The sequence below is a fragment of the Drosophila arizonae genome, chromosome 5, assembly GCF_054131065.1.
Source record: "Drosophila arizonae isolate 15081-1271.41 chromosome 5, UAZ_ARI_1.0, whole genome shotgun sequence".
Taxonomy (NCBI): Eukaryota; Metazoa; Arthropoda; class Insecta; order Diptera; family Drosophilidae; genus Drosophila; species Drosophila arizonae.
Window position 1 is genome coordinate 2,285,833 of NC_142925.1, and position 23,737 is coordinate 2,309,569.

Sequence of the window (23,737 nt, forward strand, 5' to 3'; positions counted from 1 at the left end):
AATGGCAAAAACGCTCAGCTGTTTCGGCCTTGTTTACATAAAAAATTTTCAATTTATTTCTTTTTCCATTTTGGCCCCATACATAATACACTCTATTGCTTTCTTGGCAACAGCAATTTACCCAGACATGCGCGCTACAGCGAAAGTGCGCGTTAGGCACAAGAATCTATTGCACGGGCCTGAATGCGCTAACCTTGGCCAACCAAAATTCAACCTGGACGTTGTCAGTTGCAGTGCAATCTCCTCCTCGCATTAACGAATTGGCCGAGTGTGTGGTGCCACTAATGATAAACAACGCTTATGTAAAAACGAGTGGAATATACAAGAAATTAGCCAATCCACGGATATAAATCTTTATATATACAACAGACGCATATCAAAAACAAATTGAGTGTTCACCATGCTGATGGCAATTTATGCAAGTTTAAGGCGAATTCGGCCAGATCACGTGAATTTGACTGCCACGCGTTGTCTGTGGCAATGTCATAGACAAGAAAGGTACCTGCCGCGGATCATCTATGGCCGACATGCGTACATATTGTCCGTGCGGGTAAGAATTAAATCAGAATATTCAAATTTGTTAAGTACAATCAATTAGTTTAGTTCAACTTAATTGATTTTTTGTATATGTGTGCAAATATGCACATATGTATGTATATAAATGGCACGCGTGTTGATTGATATTCACCACAGCGCAATTGGCAATGCGACCTACAGGTCAGGGATGTTACGCAAAGGCGCGTAATTCAAATAGCAATTTGCGATGTTTTCAATTTAACTGATTAAGACCTAAATGTTATAGTCAATGAGTCGTGTGTTTGTTAATCGATGGTTCCTTTTTGTGTGTATATTTTTATATTTATATTTCTTATATTTCTATTTGTTTATTTATTATGCTTGCTTACTGGTCGTCTATATTCACCAGAGCAGAGTGCTTATCAGACTAGGGCTGCAACACATTCGCGCGCAATTTGAATAGATTTGTTGTTATCTCTCGGTGCATGCCAAGTGCAAATCTGTGTGTGAAAACGTGCTTTCGCAACAACTGATAAATATTTACTGATTAAAATTTGCTGCTGCATTACCACTTGACTATTGCCCAAGCACTCTCTCTGGTGCCACTCACTGTCTCTCTCTCTCTCTTTGTTTGCTTGTGGCGCCCTTGTACGCATCTAATCGTGCACATTTGAACTTGACAAATTGTCAGTTACGATTTAAAGCTGCCCGCGCGCAGTTGTGTCCGCCCAAAACAAAATATTCTTTAAGAAGAACAAATTGTAGACATTTGAATTGAATATATAAAGATATATTTTAAATTAAAATAAGACGCCTCCAATTAAGCATGTTAAATGTTTTGATTGGACTTTAATTGCCCACAGTGAAACTTGCTCCATAGTGCCCAGGTGAATTTCAATGAAATATGAAGTGTAGCACACACACACACACACACACACACTTTATTCCTCAAAATTATATGTAGTCTCGTTTTTTTATATATATTTTTTGTATTTGTTTGTATAAATGTAAATTGTTCTGCTAAATATTGGCCGTCTTCGTGTAAGTGAAAAGACAAAAGAGTTGAATGCTTGATATTAGCAACGCTAACCGTTGCAGCTGTGCGCTGAGCGAGCCTCTACTGTACTTTGTTTCGCTATAGGCTGCGTAAATTACGTTTCTTTGTTTTTGTCGCACTCTATTTCTCTCTCTCTCTCTCTCTCTCTCTCTCTCGCTTGCTCTCTCACTCTATCTGTCTTTTGCTGCAGCTTCTTTAGTTTATAGTACAGTGTTTTAGTCTGACAGACTCAACCCGGATTGTCACTGAACAGAAACGTATATAATTTTTTACGTATCTTGAAACTGAAAATGGAGCTGAGAGAGAAGTAGTCTTTGCCCCAACATAAAGTACATTTTTGTAGAATGAGACTGAGACACACCTGCCTCATGGCTGCTAGTTAGTTTCATAGCTAGATCGCCATGTTAAACAATGTTACCATCAATTCGCAGCCGTTTGTGCAGGCCCCCGAGGCGCGCCCCTTGCCCGATGATAGATCATTGCCGGGACTGCAGCAGCAGCAGCCGCCGCACAAAGAGCCGGAGCAGCAGCAGCAGCAGGAGGAGGAACAGAAGAAGCAACAACAGCAGCAGCAGACACAGACGCAGCCAGAGGCACAGCAAAAGAACTCCACACAGCAGACAAGCACACTGCAGGTAACTTTATCGACTGACAGCATTAGGCAGACGGCGGAGAGGGAGCTCAAGCCACAGGACGGTCGTACGCCGGACCGGGAGCCCCCGAATATGGCGAATATGTCATCCGGCGTCGAGATACCATATCCCATCGATTGGATATTTCCCCGGCTGCGCAATCCATCCAGACTCTGGCTCATCACCAGCCAATTGGTGGTCACCATCGTTGGCATCATCAGCAAATTTGTTCTGAGTGAGTGGGAATGTGTCTACATATATAGAGTTTGTATATATGAATAGCTTGATATATTCACTTGATATTCATTTTGCATCCTGTAAGAAAATCTTTTGTTGACTGAAAACAAATTTCGTTTTTACTTGCATTTCTGCATTACAATATTTTCTGTGTTTCTCTTTCTATGCCTCTCTACACCATCTCTTAAACAGCTAAATATCTTATATATGATATGCTCTATATATACCGTATTATCTATTTATATTTGCTTGATTTTGTTTTCGTTTCGTTTTGGGCCATCACGGCCAAGAGCTTGCCTCCATTTATGCTTCCTGTTTGCATATTAATTAAAATATGCTGCTGCAGCTACGATATAGCTCTTGTCTAATAGTGCACGCTTGACTAGGCAAGAATTATATAGATTACGACTTATAGGGCGTGCTCGACTAGTTCCTTCACTGCAATTAGCTAAGTGTTGAAGCATGCTCCACCTTAAGCTTTTCAAACAATTTCCGAGATTAGGCTTGACTCAAACATAATTTAGCTATATAATTTTTTTATATTATATATTTTTTTGATTTAACTATAACATATTAGGCTATACCTATAACTGCTTATATACCCTAAATATATATATATAATGCTCTCTCTCTCTCCCTCTTCCCACACAGTTCTCATGAACAAAACTCAAGTGTACAACAAGGAGCGTCTGATGAAGGCAGTGGCCAAGCGGCCAAAGGGCATACCCTTGGTAACGGTGTCCAATCACTACTCCTGCTTTGATGATCCCGGTATTTGGGGCATGCTGCCCATGCGCTATGTCTGCAACACGTTTCGCATTCGCTGGTCAATGGCGGCGCACGATATTTGCTTCACCAAAAAGATTCATGCCATGTTCTTTATGTACGGTGAGTGAAGTCTGTAAGTGGATATATATAAGGTACTATAATTGCATAATTATTATAGGTAAATGCATACCTGTGGTGCGTGGCAATGGCGTTTACCAGGAAGCCATTAATCTGTGCATCGAAAAGTGCGCTTTGGGGCAATGGGTGCACGTCTTTCCCGAGGGCAAGGTGAACATGACCAAGGAGGAGATGCGTCTCAAATGGGGTGTCGGGCGCATTATCTATGAGTCGCCGCGCATACCCATCATTGTGCCCATGTGGCACGAGGGCATGGACAGCGTGTTGCCCAACGTGGAGCCTTACAAGCTGCAGTGGGGAAAGAAGGTCACCGTCAACATTGGTGAGCCGCTCGACTTGAATGACTTCGTGCAGGGACTCAAGGATACGCGAGTCCCGGAGCCGGTGGCCCGCAAACTCATCACGGACAAAATACAAGACGCCTTTAGGGTATTTGTTTTTAGCACCCATTCACAATTAATTCGTTTATTGAATGTATATTTCCATTGCAGGATCTGCGTAACGAAACGGAGAGATTACATGGAGAGCGCGCTTAGCTCGGGATAGTCATGCTGTAGCAAAGAAAACTCAATGAAAGCTTATTATTTATTTGAATAGTATTAAGCCAAAAATGAAGCCTCCCTAGAATATTCTACATATATTTAATGTAATTACTGAGGCTTATGCTGCCAGTGTGCGAAATTAACAAATTAAGCAATCAGAACAACAAATACTATTGTGTGAACGTTTACTTTAAGTAAAAGAGTGTATTAAAAAGTAGTCTAAAATATAGCCAGCACGTTAAATGGCGCTGCATTTTCTGGTTTGTTTAGTATCTAAATATGATGGCAACGCCAATAAATGCACCGACTAACAGCACTATTGTGAATGTTTACTCTAAGTAAAATAGTTTCTATTAAAAAATTGCCTAAATTTAAAGAGCAAAGTAATTGTTTAGTATTTACTTCCAAAGTTGGCTACGTCAAATATATTACTTAATTCACTATAACAAAAACAGATTTTATTTTTTAAAGTTGGGTAATAAAAAAAAACAAGATAGCTCGTCTAAAATTTTAAAGCGAAGCAGTAATTTCAATTTATTATTTTATCAAGCTGGCAACGCTATTAAATACTCATCAGCTGCTAAATGCACCGTTAAACGTCTTATAAAAATGTAAGCATAATTTTATTGCAAATAAATAAAAAACCTATTAAAACCCTAATTGTTAGGTCCTTTTTAAAGAGAGAGAACGCACTGGTGCTAACCACTCCAAAGCGCATTGAGCTGCTCAAAGACGGTCCGCCAGCTACAGCAAGGTCCAACAGGTGTCAAATTTTGGGCCGCGGAGCCTATGGTACGGTGTTCAAGGCTATATATAGAGGTATTTACCAGAATTCTACTAAGTTCTCTGTCATTTGAATTGTACTATACCGCCAGAGCATGCTGTTGCCTTAAAAATCATTAAAGCCGGCGCCGTATCCACTTTGCAAAATGAGGCGCACATTTTGAACTGGAAGCACAAAAATATTGTGCGTTTAATTAAGCTGGAATCGACGCCCGAGTTTGGTTTGCTCATCATGGAGCGACCCAGTGGGCTGTGTCTGCAGCGTGTGCTAGATACGCTTGCGCTGCCGCTGCTGCACAGAGTGTTGTAAGCTGTGATGGATCATCCATGTAGATCTTATAGCAATTTGTATTCTTGCAGCATAACCCTTGATGTTCTCGCTGCGCTGCGATACTGTCATTGCCAGCAGGTGCTGCATCTGGATGTGAAGCCTCCAAATGTGTTGGTTGCCCTGGGCACCAAGCAGACAGGATTTGGTCGATTGGAGCAGTCCAAGCGTCGCTACATCTGCAAGCTCTGTGACTTTGGCAGTTCCATTCGCTTGGGCGATGAGCAGAGCAGTGTCAAGGGCACATTGCGCTATATGTCGCCGGAAGCGTTGCGTTCGTTGCCCCTGAGCAGTGCCTCGGATATTTACTCCTTGGGCATTACCATGTGGCAGTTGCAGTCGCGTCGCTTGCCCTTCCATACGCTCAACTGCAATGAATCCATTGCGTATCAGGTGGTGAAGCATGATCTGCGACCCGATAACTACGCGCTGCTGGAGTCACTTAAGATGGGCAACGAGCCGTTGCCCTTGAATGGCTGTTACTGTGCAACGGATTGGCCAGACAGCTCCGTGGAGCTCGTCTGCAGCTATATAGGTCGGATGAGGCCCCAAGTGGATGTGCTACTCTCCACGGATGTCTACAAAAAGGTGCGTCGCAATCTGAATTTTGAGGCCAACCACGGCCGAGTCCTCAAGCGACACAAGCAGCGCAAGCAGCCACGACTAGCGCACTATTTCGACGAGCCATCATGCGATCAGGTGTCCAAGTGTCTGGAGGGCGCTTATAGCGAGCTATACAGAAGCTGTTGGTTGAGCCAACCCGAGTTGCGTCTAAACGCTCTCCAGCTACAAAAACGTCTGGAGCTGATCCTAAACAAGTGTGTATCAACCTAATATTTAAAAGTCTGCGAGAATTTTAGCTTATAATTAAGTTATTTATAATCTGTATGTTTTCTTGTAATATTTCTTTTATGCTTAACTCTTATTTAGCTAAAATATATTTTTAATTATTTTATTTTATTCTTATGTATAGTTCAGTGTCTTTTATGCAATTGAAACTCATTTTCGCATTGGTTTAATAATTTATATTTCGTAACTTTTTTTGTTTATTGTTTACATTTTGTACTTGCTACGCTAAGAAAATACATTTATAATGTTTTATACGAGCTTAAATTTAGAACTTCTCAATTTTGTTTTCCGTCGAGCGTAGTGCGTTTGCTATAGGTTGTATATGCTCTATACTATATATATATATAACTCGTACTTATGTAGGATGTGATTGCAAGGACCGAACCAGAGTTCGGTTGCTACTTAAAGAGACTAACTAGAGAGTAGAAGAAGAGCTGTATGCCTATATATATTATGTATCTATATACACTTTATTGTAATCGCTCGGAAACCATATATACCATACACGGTATATATCTATCTACTGTATCTGTATCTTTATATATATGTTTATGTACTGTATATGCCTTTTTGTTGATTTCTGTTTTTCACCCAAATTTTTAGCGACTGTTTCATAACTGTTCTACAAATCTATATATATAGTACACTCGATTTTGTGCGGAAGACTACATTTTTAAATATATATATATTCTATTTGTTATTATATATTTATAGTTCTGTTTACTGATAGTTAATAGTTTTATTAGTTTTTGTTGACACTTTGCTCAGATGCTGAGCAAAGCTTTGGCTAGTCCAATAGAAATTATGCAAATATAAATATATATATATATTGTATACAGATTATACAGCTTATAAACATTATATATATACTGAAGAGCTCATCCTCTTTCGATCAGTTTGGAAATGCGATTTGGGAACTTGTAGCTGCGATCGCTGCTCTACAAAACTGTATAGAGCACGTCGAGCCTTGTATCGATTGTAGTAAACATTATCCAAAAGACTCTTAAATATATATATGTATATATAGGTGTGTGTATATATAATATAAATATGTTGTATTCGTGCATGCACGCCCTCTCCTGCTGCTTCTGCTCTCTTCTCTCGTTTTTAGTTTGAATATATATCACAATTTAGTCTTTTAAATCTTTAAATCTACGGCGAATGCGCGATGGCTCTTCGCTCTGTCGTTATCAATTTATAGAATTCTGTTTGAGATTATGCTTAGAGGGGGGATGGGGGCGTCTCTTAGCTGGCATAGGAACGACGCACGGGTACAGGTGGAGGAATTTTGGATTTGCGCTGCTGCGATGGCTGCTGCGGTGTTTGCTTCGCCTGCTGCTTCTGTTGCTGCTGCTGCTGCGTCAGCTTCTGCGTCTGCTTTGGCGGCGAGGGCGACGAAGGCGTTGACGAGGAGCAGGATGAGCTTGTGGATGATGTGGTTGATGTGTGTATGCATGTGGGTATACGTGTGGGCGGCGCCTTTTGCTGGCAACTCTTTGGCAGCTCCGTGGTTGTCTTTGTTGCTTCCTGTAAAGATTTCACTACATGAACTCATATCCCATGATTGGGGCAATGAAGCACTTACCTTTTTGGCTGATCCGGCAACGGGCGAGGTGACACGCTTCCAGCCATTGCTGCGCCGCCAGGAGTTGCCAGTTGGATTCGGCGCGTGGCGCTGCAGCAGTCGCTCCTTTAGCTTGGATACCATTGCTGGCGATGGGGGCGTCTCCTTGGCCATTTTGGCCATCATCGCGCAGCTGATGCTGTCACTGCGCACCACGCTGGACTCGAGCTCACGGCGCTGATTGTGACGCAATATGCAGCTGGGCTCCTGCTCCTCCAGCACCGACTTGGACTTGACCAGCACGTGGGGTGGACGCCTCAGCTCTGTCTTGATGATTTGTGCAATGCACTGCTGTTCGTTGAGAGCAGGAGACGAGTTCTTCACCAGGGGCACATCCTCGATCTCGATGTCGCTCACACGTCTTCGGCATTCCTCAATTACAGCGTAGTCATGCTCCTCTTCCTCCTCCTCCGCATGCGCCGCCTCCGCTTCCGGTTGTAGCGGCGGTGGAGGTGCCACAGAGTGCTCATCGGTTTCGCTGGAGGAGCAGCTGGTCAGCTGGGCACGTCCCGCCTCGCTGGGCGTCGGACTGACACGCTGCTTAATCTGGCTCTCCGACATGCTGGAGTCCTGCTCGTCCTCCTCATCCTCGTCGTCCTCATCATCAGTCTCGCCTTCCAGATATGAGAAGAGGCTGCGCGAGGAGTTGGGCCGTATGTTGACGAGCTTATAGAAGTCGTTGGTAAAGTCCGTGCAGGCAACCTCCTCATCCTCCGAGTAGACAAGCTGCAGTGGGCGGAGAATAAGTTAAAGATTAAGTTGACAGTGGACTCAAGACTCAACTGACCTTCTGCTGCAGCAGCTGGGCAATGCCATCGGCGACAGAGTCGTCCGTCTCCACGGTCGTCGAATTGATGAAGTCGCTCGAGGGCCAGAGCCAGTCGTGCTCCCGTTTGCGCCGTTGCAGCTGCAGCTGTTGCCGATCGCGCTCATCGTCGAAGGTTATCACAGCCAGCTCCTCCTGCGACATGCTCCAGTCTTCCATTTCGGTTGAGCAGGGCTCGGCTGGCAGCAGCCACTGCTCCGGCTCCTCGGGCAGTCCTTCCAAATGCCCGTTCGACGGCTGCGGCTGTCCGCTGCTCATCGTGCAGTAGCCCTCGTCACGCCCCTTGACCGGACTCGCCGACAGCGCTGCATTCTGCGCCTCCAGATCGCGCACGCGACTCTTCAGCATGCTCACCTCCTCCCTCAGATTATCCTCGGCCACAATGGCGTCCACCACCTTGCGCATCACATCGTCCAGGCAGTGCTCGTACTGTCGTATTCGTGTGAGCAACGCTCGATTCTCCTGCTGCATCGTATGCAGCAGACTCTCCTGCCGTGCAAAGCGTGTCTATGGGAAGAGGGAGAGAGAGAGAGACGAAGGCTTATTAGATGTGAAAAACTTGGGGTAGAGCTGTAGAATTACGGGAAAGAGTTATTTAGTACAGGCTCAACTATTGAGTTTTCTCAAATGGAATCTCATTTTCCTCTTGACTCAGGCTTAAGTCAGTGATTTGACGTAAGGCTGAGATCTAAGACGTCTCTTCTGCATATGAAGTCATAGTTTAAGTGTCTATCCGAAATATATTGTTGGATTCAAAATCAGTTTTGTTTTCTCTGGATTCATTTTTCAAGAGCTAAGCTGTGGCTGGGATTCCTCTAATTTGATGCTCATATCACAAACGGAAGAACTATCTTGCCCTTGGCCGAATCGGTATTAAATTTCATTAGTTGTTTAGACAGGCAAGATAATCCTCTTCAAGGTTGGTTCAGTCATAAAGCTTAGCTTATCAGTGATGCGTTGGCCATTTTGATCCGCCCTAAGACAGACTCTCGACAATTATAGTCAAGGTTAGAGCCTTGTCTAAACTAATTTCAGTTTATAGTTCAATTTAAATCAAGGTTCGTTTTATTCACGGGGCAGTTTATGTGTTTCCAGCTCGATTTTATAGTTTAATTAAATTGGTAACTCCTAGTCTCACATCTCGCGTGGAGATCTCCCCCGACTCCCGGAGGCACTTGCATTGACGAGGGTCGCCCATCGATCGTGGCAGCACTCCGGCTGACAGTCAACTCAAAAGTGCTAAATGAACGACTTACATGCAATCGAATAGACCCACAAAGAGACCCCGAGTGCCCCGCCCATTTGGGTTTGACCAGCTCTTGTTAACTGCCTCGAAGGTCGCTGCAACTCGTCGATTCGAGAGTTCGTGAGTGTGAAAAGCCTTGGGCTTCATTAGAGTCGCTTTAACAAAAGAAAACCAAATTTACTCGACTTGAAGCTTAGCCAATGTCAGTTAGCACCGAATGCGCAGAGAAACAATTTCGTATAAAATCTTAACAGCCACCCACTGCGTTGGCGAGGGGGAGGGGGAAGGGGAGGGCCTGGGCGCCTCGCTCGCCTGTTGGGCAATGAAAAGATGCCGCAGTGGAGCGCAGTGAAGCGTCTCTAATGCAAACGCTCAATCAATTTCCTAAAATGAAAAAAATGTAAGCAAAAGACGCAGAAGCTAAGGAAATAAAGCAAGTGTGCGACAGCGAGAGGAGAGAGAGAGAGAAAGAGAGAGAGAGAGTGAGAGAGAGAGGGAGAGAAGGAAGTAACAGACTCAACGTTACCCAATAAATCGATAGGAGTTTTTATATAAATGTACCTATACTTTGATTTGTTAAGCTGACATTCTAGAATTCTAAAGTGACTTGAAACGATTTTAGATATTCTAATGGAAATGACACTTATCGATAAAAATCGATTTAGTCCACTCAATGAAAAACTCTTCAAAAAACTTGAGGCGAAGAATTGTGTTGCTACAGATAGAGCTGTATAGCATATTTATCGATAATTATCGATATTTTGGCATTTTAAAGAAATAGAAATATTTAAATAAACTCAACAAAACGTGTATTGAAAGTATATACTCTTTATATATATATACTTAATAAATTAGAGCTCATGCGCTGCCTATTTGCCGCAAAATACTTCCATTACTCATTTCTCATCAACTTTACAGGGTATTCGAAAACAATATGTCTGGCGAAAAAAAAAAAACAAAACAATTTCAGCGCGTAGTCTCAGTTTTCTCAACTTCGCAGCCTCGGCCCAGATAAGCGACAATTTGTATGCACGAAATGGTAGCGAGGGGAGACATTGTTCTTAAAAATGAATTTATGCGTTTATTTATGACTTCGTTGAGACTTCGTCTACGTCTTCGATAGCAACTGGCCGTCTTAGCAGACAGACAGTCGGCTTGAAGCGCCCCCTAAGAAAACTCCACAACTTCCCCAACATCGCAGCTTGAACTTACAAAAAAAGAGAGAAAAAAGCGGAGCGAGGAAAACTGAAAAGAAAAACTCTTTGGTCGCAGAGTGCAAATTGTATTTTCCACATGCTGCGCATTGCGCGTGGGTGGTTCAAACGGTTTGTTAATTGTTGTAACAGAGAAATACAATTTAAGGAAAATCTGTTTCAAATGTTTTGATTTTAGATACTTCATAAATTGTATAATAATTTAGTAATCAATATATAAATGAACGAGGGCAGCTTCATTAGCAAAGAGTACTCGACTTGAATAAAAATTTGATTTGATTTTAGATTTTTTTTTGTTTTTAAAGTTTTAGTCGAGTTCTCATAACTTTCGTGCCAGCCCTCGCAGCTGTTGCTACAGCGCATAAAGCACAACATTAGCAATCGCAATAACCAACCCTACCTCCCCCCAATCGAGATGTATATATGTGTATATATGGGGTACGTACCTGCAGGGCCTTGTGATCCCGACATGTTTGCAGTTGTTTGCGTTCTTTGGATTTCATAATGCGATTCATGCTGCAAGCGGAAGTGTTGTTGTTGGTGTGAAAGAGACAGCGTATGGAGAAGCGGGCAAGCAAATGTGTAGAGAGAGAGAGAGACAGAAAACAAAAACAAAAAGAAAAAGACATAAATAAATAAATGTTGTATGAAATGGTAGAAAAATAACAAGTTGCAAGTATGTGTGTGAGTGTGTGTGTGTGTATGTATACATATGTCTATGCTTATGTATGTGTGAAAATCAAAGTTGAGCGCGAATTGAAAATTGGCGTAATTAGCTTTTGAACCGGAATACAAAGCAAGAACGAAGGGACGGACATTGGCACGGACAGAGGGACGGACGGACTGTTGCTGCTGTTTTTGCTGCTGCTGCTGCTGCTGCGACTGTGGCTGCGGCTGACTGATTGATGGCCGCGTCTAGGCATAGGCATGTTTCTAATGGCCAAGACCCAGGCCCTGCTGACTGCAAATAAATGCTTCCTGATTGCCAAGCTGCTCCAACTGCTGCTCCCGCCTCCCTCTCCCCCTTCCCCTTCCCCCTGCCTCTTGCAGCTTGGCCAAGCCATTCGCTTTGCTTGAGTTGGCTCAGTAATTTGGAAAATTGCATTCAGTGCCGTTAACTTTGGTCAAGTCTACGAGCTACCCATAGTGCTCTCTCACTCTCCTCTCTCTCTCTCTCTCGCGCTGGTTTCCTGATGCGTAAGTCGTTGAAGGCGTTCTTGGTCACGAATTTGGTATGAAATATATTTAACGTCTGCTCCGGCTGCTTGGCCAGCGCTAGGCGCAAAGAAACTCTTTCAAAAATTGCATAATTATGTAGCGGAAAATCCACAAAGAACATGGCCAAAGTAAACCCCTTTCCACACACACACACATTTGCCCAGCGCTGTCCCTGGCCAACATTTGAATTATAATTTCGTTTTTCGCTCCACCCAAAATGGAATGCATAAAACATTTCGGGCAATTCTCCTTTCTGGCAGCGCTCGTAAATATTTACGTATAATATTTACATAATTCTCTAATATATTATTTGTCCATGCTGAAAGTTTTCCTAAGTAATTGTTAACCTAGTCCTAAGCAGTTGTGGCACCTAAATTTTTGGCATATATATTATTTGTATAATTATCTGATTGTATTTTAAAGAATTTTGTTAGATATATATATATTTATATTATATTCTGTTTCTATACTAGTTCTATCAAGATAAGTTAGTTAATAGTTGGAGCCACTCTCTATTAATCATTTTCTTTATTACTTCCTTTTCCTATAAAGCACTTCCATTATCTTTTGTTATATGTTCTATATATATTTTCTTGTGATATTTGCCATTTCTTCAGTTTGCAAACTTCCGACAACTTCCTTGCTGAGTATCTAATGTTTCTTCAACTTATCTAAGAACTACTTCTATTATCTAGCTTAAATATAAATATATTATATATTTGAACCTCTGTCTAGCTCTGTCGTTCTCAATCTCTAATATTTTGTAGTCTAGTGCTCTACTATCAACCAACTGTTGCTATGCTTCAGCTCTATTGAACTATATTCAAGAGCTAAAAAGCTTTGATAAACCCCATAGATAAGCAATGCTAGGCGGAACAATTACAATACACTTAAGTGTTTCAGAAATACTTAGCCTACATTCCACTTGAATTGCCCTGCAATGCAAAGATTATGTTCAGGGTATAAAGTGAGCTTGGAGCTTATTTGCAAAGCGAATAATATGGGAGTGTCTAAAACTATTCGAAGATAGCTGAAGATGTAGTTGAGTTGAGCTTGGAGTACAAGAAAATGGAACTTGTCGGATAAATTTGGAGTGCACTTTATAATAAATTACATGATATATCATGAAAAATCATGACTTTTACCTTTAACTAGTAATCGCAGTTGGGAATTTGAATGCAAAAAAAGTAAACCTGGACAGCTTAAAAGATATATTTAAATGTCTCAAAATAAAGCTCTATACTTATGACTGGCTGATAATAATAATAAATAATATGCGAAGTAAGCTTAGACTGGAAGGCACTGAGACATAGAATTGAGTTAAAAAGTGACCCTGGAGGACCGCTGCGCTCGTACGTATAATTAGTGATAATTAGCTATATTACCAGGCTAGCTAATGAGCTAAGCAATTTCAGGTTCAGATAGGGGCAAAAAAGTAATACCGGAAGACAGTTGCATAGCTAAGTTCTAATGTTATATGCAGCCAATACTGAAGTGGCATGGGAGTACAGGCTTAAATTTGAGTTATTTCATATGTAGCTAATAAGTCAGGTCAGTCTAGACTGGAGGACAGCTTGAGAACTAATGGAAACTAACAAAAAAGTGACCCTGGAGGATGCACAGAGACATCCCACATAGAATAGTGTAATTGGTGTAATAGATAAGGAAATCAATTTAAATGTATATACACACACACATGCGAAACACACACACACATACATCAGTACGATGAACAATGATAATGTAACTTACTTTTCGATTTGCTCGCGCAGCTCCTTCTCGAACGTTGGCGACCCGCATTGGCTCTGGAAAAGTGCATTGAAAAAGAGGCAAGAGTGTGGGGTGGGGGAGGGTGTTTATATAGATATACATATTATATATACATTAAACGAAATGCTTAAGTAATTAAACACAATAAATTAGTGCAGTTGGCCAATGATTAAGAGAGACAATTTAATTGCCAGATATCACGGAGACAATCAACGCCGACAGCTGATGGGAAGTGACAAAAAAGAAAAGATAATACAGGGTATGCGGAGGGTTGGCTAGTCTGTGTCTGTGTGGGTGTGGGTGAGTCTAAATGAAATTGAAATGCGGGAGAGAGATGCAAGACGACGTGAACCAGACACAAAGAAAGAGCCGACCTTACACGACACCCCCTAAACCACCAATCCCCACCCTATCCCCCATTCGACTAGACTGCAAAGCTCTAAATGGCATCAAAAAACTTCGCTGCGAGAATGCGGAACAGCAGCTGAGCGAGAGGGAGCTGTGTATGGGTGTGTGTGTGTGTACTCTGTTGCATGCAACAATAAATCAACAGAGTCAACAACCGGCAGCCAGTGGCCCCACACGCCCCCCTCGCCCTTTGGCTGTTGCGCTTTTGGCGTGAAATGTAATCGATAAAAAGTAACATCACGACGTTTTCATCCAACTGACGACAGCTCACACAGCTACAGCAACAGCTACAGCTACAGCAACAGCAACAGCTAAAGATACAGATACAAACACATTGCCAGCTAAAGATACAGATACTTTGCTAGAAGTGGCTGAGCGCCAAGCGTTTGTAATAAATCGTTTTGGTTTTAGTGCAAATATAATGAATGACAACACAGCTTCGAGTGCAAATCAAATTGAGCTGCTTATGAGACGCGGTTAGGGGGCATAGAAATGAGTAAACAAACAAGATTGGAGCTTGACTGGATGATAGCTAGATAGCTAGAGATACATATATGCATGTATACAAAATAAATTTGTTTAATATCAAGCACGACTTTGTCTATAGACAACAAACAGCATTTACTGCTTAAACACTTCCTCGTGCATCAAAGTTCGTTTAGAGTAAATGAAACTAGTTTTAGGTAAATATTTTTGAACTTGAGCTTAGGCTCTTGATACAAGAGATTGCATCAATTAAAGTACTGAAACACTTCAAGGAAATATTTAGAAAAATATTATTAGAAATATTGTGTCTAAACTCTGAGATATCCTTGTGCAAACAAGAGGTGATGTATATGATATTTGACATATTCTAAGACTCGAATATTGTCATATCATATATCATATGTTTTTTTTTGCACTAGGATATCTCAGAATTCGATTGTCTAATATCAGTTTGCATAGATGACGCAGTTAGGAAACTAAGTTCTCTAGGAAAGAATGTTTTCAGAAGAGCATCAAATCATATTAGCTCTATAAGAGTCAGTATGGAAGATATACACTTATCACTCAAGTAGTTTTACAAGTTATGCTGTTTAATATTTAACATAATAAAAAGTCAAAGTTGAGTTTAATGAATACAAGCTTTAACAGCTCTTGAGAATTTCCAAGTACATCCCTTTTTCAGAACAGAGGTAACAGAGAGCCGTCTCTCGAAAGCCCACTCACACTCTCTGGAATACCTTCGAAATTTTGCTTTGTATTAAAATAAATATTGCGAATACCTCAAAGGAAACTCCTCGAGTTGGAAGCAACATTCCATGCCAGGCCTAAAATATGCCTTTGATATAAGACAAATATTTGTCTATAAATATATAAAGGACTCTTTGTATACCCTGTGGTAAGATTAACTCTTCTCCTGCTACACTTTCGCTTTTTCTTTCCCTTTCTCTTTCGCTTTCTCTTTCTTCTTCTATCTCTGTCACTTTATTCACTCTCTTCAATTCATTCCACTTTATATGCTAATCAAAAATGTATCAACTTTTCCCTTATAATACGGCAAATTGTTTTTGCTTATATGTGAAGTTTTCTCATTGTTATACCCTATGTTTTCTATAGCGTCTGCTTGGGAATGACAATAAAAAGGCAGCAGCACGCGCGAAAACAACAGACGGAACAGAGCGGAAGGAAGGGGCGGAAAGCCAAAGCCAAAGCCAAAGCTAAAACCAAAACCCACATCCACAGCCAGCCCCCACCTCCACCCCCGCCCACTTTGCCGCAATAAAGCTGAAGCTCGCTTACTGAATTACAAAATATATATGCAATAATTTTTATTAATTCGCCCTGGCATCGGGCGAAACATAATACAATATTAAAATGCTGCCGACACAGAATTCGGTAGCTGGCTGGAGCCGCCTCTTATAACTACCCCTACTACAGCGCTTCCATGACTGCCCCCACCCCTGCCGCTGCATAGCTCGTCATCTTCATCTCGTGCCAGAAATCAGGCGCCAAATGGGCAAACGCGACTGCTGTGGCAGACTGATTGCCGTCCGCCTGCTTTGGCGCTCCCAGCACCCAGCACCCAGACAAGTGCTGTCAAGGGTGGAGTGGGGCAGGCGGAGAGGGGCGGCTGCCATCGAAGGCGCCACTTGTGCCTTGCGCCTTGTGCGCCTTGTGCTGCTGGCTGTGTGGCAGTGGCATAGAATGATGAACGTGTTAATAAAATTAGAGCCCAAACAGCAGGCGTGGTGGCGGCACTGTTTGTGCTCCCCACTCACCACTCCCCCCTCCTTCTGAAGAAATGCTATTTTGGGCAACTGGTGCGGCTGTCAACAGCTGTTGGCCACTGCCACTGCACCCACAACAACAACAAAAGCGAGAGACCCCCACAAACTGTGGCGCATAAATATTCATTGTGAATTTTTGCTCATAAAAAAGCAGAGCCTAGCCGAAAAGGGGGACTGTGGAGCTGCGGCATGTTTCGGTGCGCTTTTTGGGGGAGTCCAGACTGTGCTGCGTCCATTGATAAACTCATAAAATCGAACCGGACTTTTGCTTATTAATTAAAAGCCACGAATAAAGCCTGAACAAGCCAACAAAAAGAGAAAAACAGCACAAATTTCCATAAGTCTCAATTAGTCAATGAGACCGGACTAGGTGAGTTAGGGTGGCCCAAAAAATTGGAAAAGAGCGAAATGTGATTGTAAGAAATGGGCATAGGCAACTGTCCAATGCAGTTTTTCTTTAGGGTGGTTTAGGCTGGCTACAAATTGGACAAATATTATTAGAGAAGTTTAATAAACGAGCTTAGCCAACTAGCTAATACTCGTTTAAGATTTAGAGTTAGCTCAAATATAAACTATATTTACAAATAGTTATAGATAGTTAACTTAGGGTGGCTCAAATATCCTTTTAGACAGATATTGGGGATTACAAATATTTCTATATGCTAACAAAATACGATTAGATAGTTAAGGTGGCCCAAAAATGAATAAAACTAAAGTAAAAGGCAAGCATATTTGTTCAAGGCTGACTTTAAAATATATTTTCATTAATTTCAATTACTCAACGGAACATTACTAGGTATGTAAGGGTGACCTTCATAAAAAAGAAAAAAAAAAAATCTAGCATGCATTTTTCCAATTAGGCTTAGAGGCTTAAAAATAGCTCAAATTCAATTCAATTTCGCTTAAAATTTAATTAGTCAATGACACACGTCAGGGCATATTAGGGTGACACAAAATGCAAAGGTAAAACAGTAAGCTGCTCAAAGCGGGCATAACCAACTATGATATACTCGTTCAAAAGAGAAGAAGAGATGATGAGGGATGACAGTACAATATAGCAATTACTAATTTTCATTCAAGGATAAATCAGAATATATATTTATCTATATAAAAGGCACATATATAACTAGACTCCTCTTCTTTTTCTCTTAATAAAATACTCCTATAACTTATAGAAAACTTAACCGCATACGCTCCCATTTAAATTTGCTGAGCGAGTATTCAAACACGTTGATGATTTAGGGTTGTAAAAATTAACAAAACAAATCCCGGCAACATGTTGCACTCGTGCCAGGCTCAATGCCAACAACCAAAACAACAATAAGTCTTAAGTCTGATGGGGGCGGGCGGTCGCTTCGTATAAAAAACTGAATCAGAGGGTGGCCACCGGAGTGGATCAGCGAAATGTTTGCACCCGCTATAATCCCTGGACAAGCCACCCCACAAACACACACACACACACACACTCAGCGGTTGGGGGGTGCAGTTTATTAAAGTGGAAGGGGTCGAAGCTTCGAGTGAGCCAAAATATTTTACTGATAGATTTGTAATTGGAGTGTGGAGAAGGGGCGATTCCTTAGAAAATGTTTCAAGCCAGCTTATTAATAATTAACATGCAGATTGAATAGCGGGTGGTAAATGTCTAGATGGTCTTAAGAGGGGAACAGCAATGGATTGTGCCAATCAGCTGTCAATCTAATTGTAAGTATAATTTCTTATGGATGGTAATTTATAAGAGGGCTTATAGAAGATGTATAATAGCAAAAATATAATGGAAATAGAAATCTTTCAAAATTTCTAAAACAGTTTTTTTTTTCTGAAATTTTTTGAATATATGTAGATGTATAAGGGTTGCAAATTTGTTAGAAATATGGATTAAAAAAGCTTAAGAACTGTGGAAATATATCCTTATAAGTCCAGTTAAGCTTCCAATTTTCATGAATAGCAAAGAAGCTAATAGAAGGACAAAGGTGGCTTAAAAACGTTACTTTAATAAGGCATTTGCCGTTTAAAGAAATAAAAACAAAAATAAGTACAACAAATGTCCATCAGAAGTACATTTTTCGGGTAGGGTAAATTCTGAGGACATTTTATAGCTGCAAAAGAAACTTCGAGGTTTTTTCGCTGAGTGAGCATAAAAAAAAAAAAAAAAAACTTTTTCAATTTATTAGGAAGAATCTTACCATTTCAATAGCTCCAATATGTCAATATATCAATTGCTTATTGATGTTTATCTGCGTGCAGTAATTTCTTGGAAAGTTCTTTACACAGCACGAACAAAAACAACAACAAACGGTCAAAAGGCAAACCGCAAGCAACCGGTAGCACAATATGCACATACGCACACAAGCATGGCAACCATATGTGTCTCTGTGTGTGTGTCACATGTAAAGCAATACAAACAACGCCACAAAAGCAATGGAGACGGCAGCGGCGACGTCGATGTCGTTGTCGTTGGCGAAAAAACAGACAAACAACCGACGTTGCTTTAGCCTCGGGCGCTGTCCCCAAGCGTTGTCATAATGTTTGCTGAGCACAAGCCAAAACGGATAAAAAACTGTTTGTAGAAACCCCCAAAACGAGCGTTACTTAAATTAGAGGTAAAGTTATAATTTCTATGGGAAAGAAAACGAAATAAAAAAGCGTAGCAGACGGCGCGACCGATGCAAACTGGGAGGGCAGACAGCCGGCGGAACACTGAAAAACGGGCAGTGTAAAACAACCCTCGCCGCAGTGCAGCGGCCATGAGCGTGAGAGAGCAGCCAAAGAGGCGGCGAATTCGCCGCAGGCAGAGAGCCGATTGAGTGTGTTTGTGTGGCTCCACTCACACCACTTGAAACTGCTGTTCTATGACCGGCAGATCAGCATCAGCATCAGCATCAGCTGAGACCGGCTCAAGCTGTCTGTCACACTCACGCACACGCACACACCCGTTTTCTCTGTCCATCAATTGCAACGGTTTTTGATGTATTGCTTTGGCAACGAATTGGCTGTTTTTAATTTAATGAACCGCGACGGCAGCAAACATCAAACGGAACTGGAACTAGGAACTGGAGTTGGGTTGAAGTGGCAGTTGGGAGTTTGAGTTCGAATTCGAATTCAAGTGCGAGCAAGAGATGGACAGATAGCAACATAACAAAAAAAAAATGGGAATATTTTGCAGATGTGCCCAGCAGAGGGTTGACAGCAGTTTCTAGGGGGTGATCTACATAGAGACGAGCCATCCAAGTTCTTGGCAAACACTAAACGTCACTTGAACAACATCAGCAGCAGCTGACAAGGGATACGAATTTAGCCCTCGTTCGTGAATTCGCGAAAAATTAATTGCATTGCACTCTTCTTTTTTTTTAATTTATCAAGGGGTACAGGAGTCTTATATACATATATATTTATATAATATATATGCATATATAGTGTGGTGGTAGTTTTCATAGCTCGACTGGTTTGAGTGGGCGTATGATTCATCATCAGTTAAAAAAGCAGACCGTTTCTTGGGGGTCAACTGAAAGGTAAGGGCATATAGAAATTAACATGCATATAGACGACTATATAAGACTAAATAATGCAAAAATAGGGTGGATTTGGCAATGACAAAAGGGTCATTAATGCATGTGTGCAACAGTGTTGCAAAAGGAGCTTACGCTTTTAAGACAGTTAGCAACGCTCTACGACCTACCCTAAAGGGAATAAACTTGATGGGGGGAACTCAGTGATAAAGGAGGGTTCAGCTTTTTTCTTGGCAAATATCGAAACTTCTAGTCAATTGTGGAGAACGAAAAACTTTACAGAACTTTACTGTTTAATTTGTTGTTTAATTTTGTTATTAAGTTTGTAATTTTGACTAAGGTCAATCATGTAGAGGAAATTTCTTGAAGATCTATTTAGCTTATTTAGGTATATTAAGATATTCTTTATATAGGCATATATTCCGATAGCATCATAGCTGCTTCAACTTCATTAACTGTGAAACAGATCAAAACTAAATTCTCTTTCCCCTAATAAGTAACTATCATTCATTTGATGAACTTGGTATTTCTTGCAGCATTTTAGGGATTTCTTCCCCTACCATTAAACATTCATTTCAGTCCAAATTGAATTACATAGTTCATTTAGTCTTTAACTAATTGCCTTTTAAGTGCATTCTCTTAAGGTCGCCTCATCTTTAATTTCTCCCTCATCTTCAATTTCGGGGCGGGGCATGGAATGTATTCAATCAAAAGGCGTACACCATGGGGCGTCTGAAACAGGGTCTTCAACGAGGAGTTTCGAATGGGCTGTGGCCGCTGGCGCCGCTTTTATTTCCGAGTGAGCGAGCCATCAAAACGTTTGTCACAAAACTTATTAGCTATTCCAATGCTGATGAAGAGGCCGATGATGAAGTTGTTGCTGATGAAGATGTTGATCATTATGCTGCGGCACGTTGTTATTAATATTAAGCAAGAATGTTGCACAAGTCGCGTAGCAACGACTGCTTAATACTCGTTCAAGATTCAAGGAGGGGGTGTATAATTGTGGATAATAGATTTATATGAATCTAAAAGGAGAAAGGAGCTCAATAAAGGATCTAGTAAATGGAACTACTATATGTTTTCTTTGATAAAAAATTATACTATATAGTATTACTTGATCGGTGATTTGAATTTCCAGTAGTCCGCTCTGCTAATCTTAAATAAATATATTTAAATCTCAATTTGGGAGGCAAATAGACTATTGCTTATGTATTAAATAACTTTAGCATGAAAGCCCATATACTCTTCTCTTCTTTCCTGAGCGGGCAACAAGAAAGTGCTTATGTTGCGACTTCTGCTCTGCTCTGCGCTGCGCTGCCCGCCTCCAAGGCTCTTGTCAGCGACCAAGTAGCACTCGAAGTCGACTCGACTCGAAGTCGACGTCAGACCCGCCCAGAGGTTAGCCAAGTGGCTTGCCCCGCTATCGAGGCATCCAAGCAACCGCCTTGACTGTGACATTCAGATATTCTTTTCAATTGTGCCGGCCCCCTCCCTCGCCCGCTACACTCCCCTCCCCTCCCCTCACTCCCCCACTTCCTCAACAGTTTCGCAATCTTGGCAAGTTGCATGCAACTCAGCTTATTAGGGCGTAGCTGGAGCATTCGGATTGGGGGACGCAGATTGGCGTCTCTGCTGCACTGGAATTAAAAATTGAGCACGTGCTGCTGCGCCAAGACTTGGGGCTATTGTTGACAGCTGACAAAGGGTGTGCGTTGGGGGTGGGGGTGGGGTTGGGTGCTGGGTGCTGGAAATAGATGGGGTTGTCAGTGCTTGGCAATTGGAGCGCTTAAATCTAATAAATTGTCCGAGCCAACTTCATTAGCAAATGGCCAATGTTTGAGTCGGAGAATGGCGACGTTTGCATTTTCCCCAATTTGTTGATTTATCATTGATGAAAAGCACACACACAAAGCTACAGTAAACACACGCTAGCACACACACATACACGAACAGAAATGCAAATACGAATCTCTCTCTCTGCTTTGACACTCGTTTGTTTACATTTCTTCGTTCTTTTTTAATTTCTTGGCTAAATATTTGAGCGATTTCCCTGGCACGAAAAAAGGGATTAGATGTCACTGTGATGGGTGGTTGGGTTTGATTCCGTTTCCTGGGCTCAGCTGAAGCTATGGCATAGCTAAGTCCTACAACAACAACAGCAGCAGCAGCAGCAACAACTGTCAGCATTTTGAGTTGGGTTAAGAGATTTTTTTTCATGCTTCAGCTGAATAAAATTTCTGTTTCAATTCTGAAGCTAAGCCAAACCCTGAAGTAAAAGTTTCAGCCAAGTCGTTGCAGTCACAGTGAACAGAAAAGAGTTCACAATGTAATCAACAATAGCTTCTGCCATAACAACAACAGCAACAACAACCACAACAAATCAATTTATAGCCAAGTCAAGTTGCAAGATTAAAGTTCATGGCAAGAGATTTTTCGTCTGAAGCAAAGGCCAATTATCTATATCAATTTGTAGGGCATAAGCCCATACAATCATCTATTGTTATATTCTATCTGATTGTAAGTCATAGGTGCAGTTTATCTGTGGTATAAACTTGTCTATGCTATAAGAAATATGTAACAAAGCTGACAATTTTTTGATTCTAACTTCGATACATTTCAAAAATTATATTTTTTGTGATTTCGTTCAGCTTTTCCTTCAACCCCGATAGCCGCTTTCCTGGACCTCTTCAGTTTCTTTGGCTGTGGGATCGTTACTATATGCATATATACTATATATTGTCTACCAAAAATTGTGTTTCAAATATTTAACAATTTCCGAAAGTTTCCGCAAGCAATTGGCTTTGACCTATTGCAGATTGATCAATAAACAATAAACAATCAATCAATATTAGTCTTGGCTCAAATTTGAGTTTGTGGCCGAGGGTTTGCGGTTTCTGATGCTAATCAAATGATGCTATGGCAAATGTCATACAATATGCATAGATGGAGATAGAGAGAGAGAGAGAGACAGGGAGAGGTAGGAGGCAAGAGATGAAGAGACAGGGTAGTATAACTATCGCTATATTACTGCATCCATACATTTGCCATATACATAATATGCATATATATTGAATACAAAGACAGACAGGGAGAGAGAGACAGAGAGAGAGAGAGAGAGAGAGAAGCTAACTATTTATGGTCACGACTAGCAATAATCAGATGCGAATCAATTTCATTTGGCATGGAAGTAATGCGAGTACTTGCACAAAGTGCTTTGCCCACCCTCGCACCGCACCCGCTGTCCAACCAGGAGCTCAGCACTGCCTCGGCCAGGGCCACTGTATGTTGTCCAAATTAGAAGCAGATGATGATGATGTTGATAAGAGCGAAGCGAATCACAAGATGGATATTCATTGAATCGTGCCATTTATTGCATGCCACATGGCCCTCGTCCTCACTCCCTCTCTCTCCACTCTTTCTCTCTGTTAGACTGGCCTCAACATTTTGCAACATTCACACTTTTGGGCTGACTTGTCATTGTTGCCCCTCCCCCTCCGCCTTTCTCCTCACTCCCTCCCACACTACCACGCCAGCCACTGATATGCCAATAACAATAAAGCACACACCCAGCGGGCGTGCCGCAAGCTCCGTCTAAGTGAAACCGGGTAGCCCGGGTAGCTGGAAGCTGTGAGCATAGTTAATCGTTATTTACAGACAGATAAAGTGCAGAAATATTGTCGAGCAGCAGCAGCAGCAGGAGACGAGTCGACAGACGTAGCCAACGTTAGCTCATGTATCTCATGCGACCACCAAAATGTCGAACTGCCAACCAAGTAAAAGCAGCAAAGCGGCAAAGCAGCTC

General features: G+C 41.6%; 3 protein-coding genes across 9 annotated transcripts in view; 2 read left to right on the plus strand and 1 right to left on the minus strand.

Moving 5' to 3' along the window:
• Positions 1-24: 24 nt before the first annotated feature.
• Taz (tafazzin, phospholipid-lysophospholipid transacylase) lies at positions 25-4,133 on the plus strand. Its single transcript, XM_018011501.2, has 5 exons — positions 25-550; positions 2,005-2,440; positions 3,094-3,330; positions 3,389-3,777; positions 3,840-4,133. Exons 1-5 carry the CDS (start codon positions 401-403, stop codon positions 3,882-3,884), a joined length of 1,257 nt encoding a protein of 418 aa, XP_017866990.1. The 5' UTR covers positions 25-400; the 3' UTR covers positions 3,885-4,133.
• Positions 4,134-4,344: 211 nt separating this feature from the next.
• On the plus strand, positions 4,345-5,961 carry Mos (proto-oncogene serine/threonine-protein kinase mos). 2 transcript variants are annotated; one of them, XM_018011502.2, is made up of 4 exons: positions 4,345-4,501; positions 4,558-4,709; positions 4,766-4,979; positions 5,034-5,961. In XM_018011502.2, coding segments are annotated over exons 1-4 (1,170 nt in total). In that variant the 5' UTR covers positions 4,345-4,499; the 3' UTR covers positions 5,836-5,961. The 2 variants fall into 2 exon arrangements, with proteins under 2 accessions (XP_017866991.1, XP_089327037.1); XM_089470911.1 differs by having other exon boundaries at positions 4,766-4,976.
• Positions 5,962-6,011: 50 nt separating this feature from the next.
• The window catches only part of LOC108616354 (uncharacterized), a 67,095-nt gene continuing 49,369 nt past the window's right edge, over positions 6,012-23,737 (minus strand). For 2 of the 6 annotated variants that reach the window (XM_018011494.2, XM_018011492.2), the window contains 5 exons: positions 13,731-13,783; positions 11,207-11,276; positions 8,262-8,807; positions 7,436-8,200; positions 6,012-7,377 (listed from right to left, as the gene is read on the minus strand). In XM_018011494.2, the coding sequence (XP_017866983.2) occupies positions 7,096-7,377; positions 7,436-8,200; positions 8,262-8,807; positions 11,207-11,276; positions 13,731-13,783 (1,716 nt within the window). In that variant the 3' untranslated portion in view covers positions 6,012-7,095. Of the gene's footprint in view, positions 7,378-7,435; positions 8,201-8,261; positions 8,808-11,206; positions 11,277-13,730; positions 13,784-18,609; positions 19,666-23,737 lie in introns of those variants that run through there. The other 4 variants (XM_018011496.2, XM_018011495.2, XM_018011497.2 and 1 more) reach the window with 3 other exon arrangements.

What these genes read in the sequence shown, in the direction of transcription:
- Mos (XM_018011502.2), top strand. An exon ending in GTTCAAGGCTATATATAGAG is followed by an intron (nt 4,710 to 4,765) that starts GTATTTACCAGA and finishes CTATACCGCCAG; the next exon opens with AGCATGCTGTTGCCTTAAAA. An exon ending in CCGCTGCTGCACAGAGTGTT is followed by an intron (nt 4,980 to 5,033) that starts GTAAGCTGTGAT and finishes GTATTCTTGCAG; the next exon opens with CATAACCCTTGATGTTCTCG.
- Taz (XM_018011501.2), top strand. Translation starts at nt 401, where the DNA reads ATGCTGATGGCAATTTATGCAAGTTTAAGGCGAATTCGGCCAGATCAC. An exon ending in CGTACATATTGTCCGTGCGG is followed by an intron (nt 551 to 2,004) that starts GTAAGAATTAAA and finishes ATCAATTCGCAG; the next exon opens with CCGTTTGTGCAGGCCCCCGA. An exon ending in TGCCATGTTCTTTATGTACG is followed by an intron (nt 3,331 to 3,388) that starts GTGAGTGAAGTC and finishes TAATTATTATAG; the next exon opens with GTAAATGCATACCTGTGGTG.